Below are 8,908 nucleotides of genomic sequence, written 5' to 3'. Positions count from 1 at the left end.
GACATAAAAAAATATACATAGTTTTATAAGTTCAAACACACCCCGAGGACTACTGACAAAATCCATATGTTGTCCATGTCTTTCAAACATATAATATGGTAAATTTGTGTTCAACAGAACCAATTTTGCAGTGTTAGCTGACCTATTATCAAACCTTGAAGAAACAACATTTTTGATATACATTGAATATTCACAATATTTGAATTTTTAAGCAAGTTATGAATATGTAAAAATTACTATTGATAAATGATCAGATCTCAAGAAACAGTTCAAACGTTGTAAGAAAATAACAGCTTACAAACATAGATATATTCCCTTTAAGTTTTGAGAAAAGGTTTATTCATATATTATTGGTTAGCAACACAAAATTGATTTTTGAGCAAAATAATAACATACATTTGCTGTTTTGTACCTGTACAAGAAGACAACACACGCATATAAAATTATTAAAAAAATCAAGTAAATTTAACATGTCAACTATTATAGCTACTAACTTACAGTTACTCGTAAATCACAATGGATTTAATTTGTTATAATTTTAGACATTTTAGTTAAAATATTTTGAATTTATATATTATGTTTTATGTATTTCTATAGGATTAAAATATAAAACATAATAATGTCATATAAAATATTTATTTCAATACAAACAATAATTTAGTAACAATACATTTTTGTTAACAAGGAAATTTATAATTATTATGATGTTTTGTTTGATTTAAATTTTTTTCCCTCTTTATTTTTATTTGTTTTAACTGTAGATTTATTTTTACGACTTTTATCATTTTTATGGTCATTGTGGGTTCCTCCAAGTTTTCTACTAAACATCTTTTTGCCTACATCTCGTTTATGTCTCTTATCTTTGTTTTTCAAAAAATCTCTTAATATATCCCTTTTTTTAATAAATCTTGGATCTTGACTTCCTGTATAATTGTTTTTATTAAATTGAGGATCATAAAATTCTTCAGCATCTAAAATAATAAAATAATAAAATTAATTTATCAACCATATAATATTAAGTTAATTTGCTACCTTTGAATCTAGAATCATCTACTTTGAAAAAGAAGACTTCTCGCCAAACACCTCTAGATCCTAAAAATTTCCCTGAAGGCACTTCATCAGTCTCAGCATCAAAATGTTCTTTTTTATCTTCTAAATTATTTTCATCACTCTCTGAGTCACTAGAGTCGTCAATAAATGGATTTCGACCAAATTTTTTTTGAGGTTTAGTTATTTTTTCTGATTGATATTCATTTTTGTCTACATCATAGTCAGCTATAAAACAAAAAGGAAATAATACGTAAATAATTTGTTAAAATATAAATTATATTAAAACATTTTATGTGTTTATATTGTAGCAATTTTGTGAAATTAATGTTTTAATGAAAAGTTGTTTAATACATGAAATGTAAATGGCTATTTCACAAAATGGTAACTTTTCATTTTGAGAAATTGCTGCACGCAGTTATTAATATTATAGTTTATTTAAGGCATACAACATTTATTTATTATATTATATTTTTGACATATGATGTAAAATTGTATATATATTATATATTTAAGTATTAACAATTAAGTCATAATATTAAAATATTTATACACAAAAAATATAAATGAATATTAATAAAAATTTGTAAAATAAATTTTATATAAATATATGGTAATTTGTTTATTGTATTTTACATCTTTAAAATAAGCACATCATCAAATTTTACAAGCACTTTTACGTTTTACACAAATAACTAAATAACTTAGGTGGAGACCTCTGACTTTCTGACACAACTTGGACAGTTTCACATAAATAATTCAATAATATCCATACAGTAATATAGCCACCTGGATATTTGAAATGTGTAAACTGATGTTTATATTAAATTCTATTCAACATTCACACATTTCAATCTTGGAAGTACATAGTGTTGCAGCATGATACTACAAATTTTATTTTAAATGGAAATCTTGATTAAAAAAAATAATCAACATTATATGACTTTTAAGTTGTATAGTGGGTTAGACTGTTAGAGACTACTAAGTTATTGGTATAAAAGTGCATGTCAATCAAAACCACTACTTAAATGCAGAGCATGATATTTTGTAATTTGCTGACATCATCCTACTTAAAATATCTTAAAATAAATAAATAATAAAAATAAATTATTGAACCATTATATAAACTTATTTTGTAGAATAAGATGACTTAAATAATTATGAATATTTAATATTATTATAAATAACTTAAGGTATCTTTAAATAAATAATATTAATAATTGTGTGCAGTGAATATTTTATTTTACAAGGTAAAAGTGATCATTTTATAAAATAGCAATTCATAAAATTAAAAACTTTTAGTAAAAAAAATTGATTTAATAAAGTGGCTAGGATATATACAGAGAAAAAATAATTTTATGTTACACCTTTATAGAAAGAATTTAATTTAATTTTATAAACGTTGTAAATATAAAAAAAATTGACAATTGGTGGTATACATATTTTTAAGTAACTGTATTGTTGAAACTAGCATATCAATTAGAATTTATTTTAAAATTTTTTTTTTGAAAATTTATATGTTTTAAGTTGTAGAAGTTTTATTAAATTAAATCTTAATTGATTGTATATGAAATATTGAAACCAGTGGAGTATCAAGGGGGGCATAGGGGCCATGGCCCACCTTCATTGGTTGTATTTACTTTAAAAACATTAAGTAGTTGGTTGATTTTTCTTTTTAGTAGTAATTTTGGTAAAATTTTAGTCAGTGTGGGGCCCTTCTAAAAACAATTTTGGATATGCCACTTTATGAAACAAAAATCTAAAATTTAATGGCATTAATCAAATTTTAACAATTTTGAAATAAAATCATAATTTTTTTTTATTTAACTCACTTTTATCAGAAGATTGAAATAAGCTAGTAAAACTAAATTGATTTTGAGTACTAAACACATCTTTTAGTTTATCACCAACTTTGTAATATTTATCTGTATCAACAATTGCTTCAGCTACAACTTTGTTCTGTTCTACTTTTTGTTTTTTAGGTCGTTTTTGTTTTGGTAATTCTGGTTTATCTTTTACATATTTTTTATGTTCTTCTTGTGTTGGATCATATCTCACCATGTTAAATCTAAATCATAAAAAATTAATTGTTTAACATATACTATACATCTTTAATAAATTAATTTATAGAATTCTCATTTACTTGAATACTAACATCTTAATATATGGTTGATATTTCAAATCTAATAAATTAAATTTAAAAAAAAATATCCTTCTACCTTATGTTTTTTTTTGTTAAAGCAACATTATTATTTAGTCAAATCTGTTTTATCTTATTTGAATGCCAAATTATCGAGATTTTTTATAATAATCTAAGTCAATTTCATTAAAAAAAATGTTGATTTTGTGAAAAAGAGTCTTATAAGCTTAGTTTAGTAAATATAATTGTAATGTTAACAATGTAGAGTTTAAATGCTAAAGCTAATTATTAAGTTTTGACAATTTAAATTTAATAATAGTTTTTATTATATAAAATATGGTACCTAATATTTTTAATTTACATTTTGTTTTATATGTTATTTAATAAAAACATTAAAATACTCAGGAAATGAAGATACAAATTCTAGGGTATCTAAAATAAATTTGTTTCAAAAAATCTTACATTTCGTCTCCTTTAGCCTTATTAGGTTTAGTAATTGATCGGCCAATCACATCTTCTAAAATATTCATTTGTTTTTCTATCTCATCATCGCTCAATTTTTCAGTAGTTTCTTGTTCTTCAAAAAATCGTTTATCCATAACAAATCGATCATCTCCAGTAGCTTTTGATGTTTGCATATGGAACAACTAATATAATACATAAATAATTACAATTCAATTAAAATAAAATATTAGTAATATAGTTAATTTTTAAAAATTGTATATTGTTACTCAAAAATAAAAAAATATATACATATACACAATGTATACATGATAAAGTAACAATTTCTACAAAAATGTGTCACCTTTTTCCCTTTTTCACCTTCAAATCGTAATTTTAGCTTGTAATCTGATACTAACTCTCCTTTATTTTCATGATCACTAGCATCATCATCATCATCAAACAATGAAATCTTTTGTTTAGATAATTGCAAATCATTTTTTTGATGATCACCATCTTCATCAAATTTTATTCTCCTGTTCAATGATTCTCCCTAGAAATACAATTATAATTAACCTTTTATTATTTATTTTCAGTTTCAGTTAAGATAGTTTATAGCGATGTTTTGCTATAACTAAGACCAATAAGCTACATTAAATCAAATTAAACTATTAACAATAAAAATTATAAACTTATGATAAAAAATAAAGTAATTTATCTTAATAAATTTTTAATTTTCTCAATAAAATTAAACATTGTGATATACATAGTAAAATTAACCTAAAAAGACTACTGTCACTTATTAGTAAATTAAGTTATAAGGCCTAAAATTTAAAATTCGATATTAAATTAGTTTCATGTACTGATAGAACCAACAGTATATTTTTTTTAAAAGCATTGAAAAATAAAAATTTTTTTAAAAATATTTAATAATTAAAATTACTAATTTATATATTTTTTAAAACAATTTATATGTTTCAAATTAATTGACTAAGTCAAATGCAGTGAAAATAAAACATGAAATATGTTTAGGTACCTATGAGAAAATATATAAAATATAAATTGTACAATAGTCTATGACAAATTCTCTATTAATAATGAATAATATATTTTAAATAAAGTAGGTTTATTAAAAAATTTATAAATACAAAAATACCAAACTTTAAATTGTTGGATTAATTAATACTATCTTTAAACAATTACCTAACAGTTAAATTGTAAAATAATTAACATTATAACTTTTTATTCAGCAAATTAATGAATAAATAAAATTTTAAATTGAAACAATTAAAATATCATAGGTTACACACATTTTGAAAAACAATATTTGATAGATAAGGTACCTTTAGTGCATTTGCAATTGCACACTTTTGTTCTTGTAACGTTTTCCATTTTTCGGCCAATGCATTCTGACGTTTGGCTTCGGCTTCTTGGGTTTTAACGGCACTTTTTACATCTACACAGATAAAAAAAAAAAAATCAATGAAAAATAACACCTAATGAAAGCTGAATGATACAAAGCTGTAAATTTTTTTATACTACCTTTTCCTTTAGATTTTTTCACTGATCCGATTCCTTGAAAAGCCGGTAGATTCCTTCTGCGTGTTGATTCTGCTTCGTCACCTTTCACGTTCATCTTAAAGGGTTTCGCCAAAAAGCTTTTGTAGGCGGACAAAAAGTTACAATCAATTACTGTTGCATAGTTTTACCCGTATTTTAAGTTGGAAAAAAACAATGCGGTTTTGTTTATATTTTACACGCATGAGTGATAACGTTTATCAAAAGAGTAATAATTATGCTCATAAGTTGAAGTTACAAACGCCCCAACCCTGGTTATGTGTTAATACCAGTAATAAAGAATATAACCACAAAATGAAGTTAAAAACCGGCCACCGAAGCATGATTGACGATTGTTCCATTGTGAAGTCTGGACATTTTGAACTTTGACACTTTTTGTTGGTCTCTCGTCCGATAAACATCTTTGAAAGGACCGCCTTTTCGGTTCTCACCAGTACAAATTTTTCTCGAAGCTACGCCCACCAAACAACGGTCAGTACAACAGCATACTATTCTGCAACCGTTTTCTTTTCCTTTTCTTTTCTCACGAAATCTGATCTCAATTGTATTCCTTCGCTGTCCATCACCTTGCGGCCGCTACACAATATCAAACACCCCTGCGGTCTCCTCACTTGTTTTACATGTTCATTTGCTCGATACTAACAGCCTTTCAAATCCTCATCAGACTAGCCATGGGCGACCCAAATGCCGAACGTACTTTCATCATGATCAAGCCCGATGGTGTTCAGCGTGGACTTGTTAACAAGATCATCAAACGTTTCGAGACCAAGGGATTCAAACTGGTCGCTATGAAATTCGTCTGGGTGAGTTAGAAAAATGGTCATAAGCCATAATAATGCCAAAATACATGGTAAATTTGGATCTAAATATTGATTGTGATCCATCATATTTTAACTGGTAATCGTAATCGGAGAAGCGACTACAAATTTTAACACTAATCCAAACCATTATTAGATTATACGTTTCTTTTATAACGGTTATATCAATTTATATTGAAATTTGGAAGTATTACGAAATATTATTTATGACTATTTACAATTTATATCTAGGCATAAAATTGTTGCAACAATGTGTTTTCCCATCACTTAGGTACCAGAAGTAATATCAGTGTATTACATATTTTTAGGTTATGGTAATGTTTACTAATAGATTTAATTTGATTTTCCAGATTTAGATATAATTATCTTTGATTTTGTTACAAATTAAAATATATTTTAAGTAAGATTTGTTATGTTTATTTTTTTTATCTATTAAACCATAAATACTTTTTATTGTAAAGATACTTAATTAAATTATTTTAACAAATTCAAGTTAGGTTATTAAAAATTACTAAATGCTAATAATTAATTTCAATGCAAACAAAAATTAATTTTATTAAATTTGTTAAAAGAAAAAAAATTTGGATAACTTTCATTTCTTGTATGTCTTAACTATACTTCATTGATATTACTTGGTCTTAAAATGTAGCTATTTCTGTAGTAAGATACAGATATAATTGAAAAAAAATAACTTCGGTTGTTATTGTTAATATATATAACCGTTTTCATTTTATATTTTGAGACTTAATATCATCCTGTTAAAATTAAAAATATATGTTTATATTTTGGGACTGATCCAATTGAAATTTTTTTGTCCAAAAATAAATTTGATTGTTCCTGGGCTCGAATAAACTTGTTTTTAAAATGTAGTGTTGGTAAGGTTAGGTTATCAATTATTTTTATACATATAAATTTACATTTGTTTAAAGTCTTTTAGACAATAGTATAAATAAACTTCTTGAAAGTTATGTATGAGCATGTTTTTTTAAATTTTATTGTTAATACAGTAAATAATTGTTGAAAATCTTAATTTTTATATGTGTAGCCTTCTGAAGAATTGTTGAAGAAGCACTATGCTGATCTTTCCAGCAAAGCATTCTTCCCCGGTCTTATTAAGTACATGTCATCTGGACCTGTCGTCCCCATGGTATGTTGTATTATACTCATTTACACATGATATATTTTATTAATTAACTAATACCATATAAAAAAAAAATAGGTATGGGAAGGATTAGATGCTGTGAAAACTGGACGTGTCATTCTTGGTGCTACTGACCCAAAAAACTCAAACCCTGGAACAATTAGAGGAGATTTATGTATCCAAGTTGGCCGGTAAATATATAATATAATAATTGTTTTAATTTATTTTTATAGTTTTTCATTTTACTATTTTATGTTTTAATATTTTTAGTAATATTATTCATGGATCGGATGCTGTAGAATCTGCCAACAAAGAAATTGCATTGTGGTTCACTGAAAAAGAAGTGGTCCCATGGACAAAGGCTATTGACTCTTGGGTCTATGAATAAATATAATAAACACGGTATTAATATTTAAGTAACATGCGAGCTTAAATAAAACCTAATTTAGGGTTTGTACTTGTAATTCATCATTTTAATAAATACATTGATATAAAATAATGTTGTCCTATATCTTGTAATTTGTAAGTATTCCAATTATAAATCTACTCGTGTTATCCTCTCAATAAGATTTCTGATCTAGAGATACAGATTCTCACTACTGTTATTATTAAACAATTTTGATACAGGATTTATCTTGATTTTAATCAAATATCTTAAAATGATTGTCTAAATCATGAAGTGGTGATTTGTCTAAAAATATTACTAATATATTTTTAAGATATTATCTTAACATTTATTTGTGTTTCATCCAGCCGTTTGTTACTTGGCGGCCTATATTTCATTTGTGTTGTTGAATGGCTTTCATTGTTAGGGTCCTATATCTACCATGTTTCAGCTGAAGTAGAATCATCAAACGTGACAAACCGGTCCGTCATACATAGGGCTGCCTTCCCCTCTTAGTACTGACTATAGATATTGAGTTGACGTCAGTGAATCAACCTAGATATTTTCAGCTCTTCTACTATTTTAACTCAGCTAGTAGTAGACTTGGGGTTGAAAAAAATAGTTTTTTCTACTCTAAATAGTAAATACTCTGTTAATTTAAACATTTTATAATTATAAGCTATAAAGTAACATTCTTAAATTATCTATAATCTACACCATGGTTGTATATGACTGTATTGCTGTTAACAAATTGTGTATTTCTTAAAAATTTATGATAAAATGTTATGTTTATTTTTAAACGTTACGTTTAAAAAGGTTCAAACAAAATTATTTGCTTAAAACATGTTCCAACATTTGGTAGTCTTGACATTGATGGATAAGGAAAATTATAAAAACCATGGTTGATGCACTGATGCCTATGTTATACGAATAGTGGTATAGTTTCATAGGTTATGTACATTTATCAATAATATTAATTATAGTTAGGTACAGCCTAAAATCGTAAATTCATAAATTTAAATGCCATCATTTAATATTTGAAAATAAAATTATGTTATAAAAATAATTTATGTTCTTTGTTTAAATCTCTAAAATTTTGTCAAATAGTAGGTACCTACATTAACAAGTAATGAGTAACAACACAAATATACATTTGATTTTGTATGATCTATTACTTTCTAAATGTATTTTTACAATATTCTTCTTTGGTAAGATTTGTTATTTCATATTTACTACATATTTTTTTAGCTTGATAGAGACTGGTGTGCTATAAGAACAAATAAATCATAGTTATATATTATTTTAATAAGTATCTGAAAAGGTTTTTACAAAACAATTTGTTCAGGATTGAATTTAAA

The 8,908-nt window shown here is 25.2% G+C and overlaps 2 protein-coding genes across 3 annotated transcripts; one reads left to right on the top strand and one right to left on the bottom strand.

The window, feature by feature from the left end:
- Positions 1 to 617: 617 nt before the first annotated feature.
- LOC132929504 (nucleolar protein 8-like) lies at positions 618 to 5,393 on the bottom strand. Its single transcript, XM_060994889.1, has 7 exons — positions 5,171 to 5,393; positions 4,972 to 5,084; positions 3,993 to 4,181; positions 3,650 to 3,834; positions 2,880 to 3,115; positions 1,033 to 1,275; positions 618 to 971 (listed from the first exon to the last, which is right to left on the bottom strand). Exons 1-7 carry the CDS (start codon positions 5,262 to 5,264, stop codon positions 700 to 702), a joined length of 1,332 nt encoding a protein of 443 aa, XP_060850872.1. The 5' UTR covers positions 5,265 to 5,393; the 3' UTR covers positions 618 to 699.
- Positions 5,394 to 5,514: 121 nt separating this feature from the next.
- On the top strand, positions 5,515 to 7,664 carry LOC132929505 (nucleoside diphosphate kinase-like). 2 transcript variants are annotated; one of them, XM_060994891.1, is made up of 5 exons: positions 5,515 to 5,677; positions 5,871 to 6,009; positions 7,070 to 7,171; positions 7,244 to 7,356; positions 7,436 to 7,664. In XM_060994891.1, exons 2-5 carry the CDS (start codon positions 5,878 to 5,880, stop codon positions 7,551 to 7,553), a joined length of 465 nt encoding a protein of 154 aa, XP_060850874.1. In that variant the 5' UTR covers positions 5,515 to 5,677; positions 5,871 to 5,877; the 3' UTR covers positions 7,554 to 7,664. The 2 variants fall into 2 exon arrangements, with proteins under 2 accessions (XP_060850874.1, XP_060850873.1); XM_060994890.1 differs by lacking the exon at positions 5,515 to 5,677 and having other exon boundaries at positions 5,684 to 6,009.
- Positions 7,665 to 8,908: the final 1,244 nt, after the last annotated feature.

Source organism: Rhopalosiphum padi, chromosome 4 (genome assembly GCF_020882245.1).
Source record: "Rhopalosiphum padi isolate XX-2018 chromosome 4, ASM2088224v1, whole genome shotgun sequence".
Classification (NCBI taxonomy): Eukaryota; Metazoa; Arthropoda; class Insecta; order Hemiptera; family Aphididae; genus Rhopalosiphum; species Rhopalosiphum padi.
Note: the sequence above shows the minus strand (reverse complement) of the source record. Positions and strands in the feature narration are given on the sequence as shown.

Bases quoted from the DNA above. Each gene is read 5' to 3' on its own strand.
- LOC132929504 (XM_060994889.1), bottom strand. From the start codon at position 5,264: ATGAACGTGAAAGGTGACGAAGCAGAATCAACACGCAGAAGGAATCTA. The intron at 5,085-5,170 runs GTAGTATAAAAA...TTATCTGTGTAG, and splicing joins GAAAAAATCTAAAGGAAAAG to ATGTAAAAAGTGCCGTTAAA. The intron at 972-1,032 runs GTAGCAAATTAA...TTATTATTTTAG, and splicing joins AGATGATTCTAGATTCAAAG to ATGCTGAAGAATTTTATGAT.
- LOC132929505 (XM_060994890.1), top strand. From the start codon at position 5,827: ATGTTCATTTGCTCGATACTAACAGCCTTTCAAATCCTCATCAGACTA. The intron at 7,172-7,243 runs GTATGTTGTATT...AAAAAAAAATAG, and splicing joins CTGGACCTGTCGTCCCCATG to GTATGGGAAGGATTAGATGC. The intron at 7,357-7,435 runs GTAAATATATAA...TAATATTTTTAG, and splicing joins TTATGTATCCAAGTTGGCCG to TAATATTATTCATGGATCGG.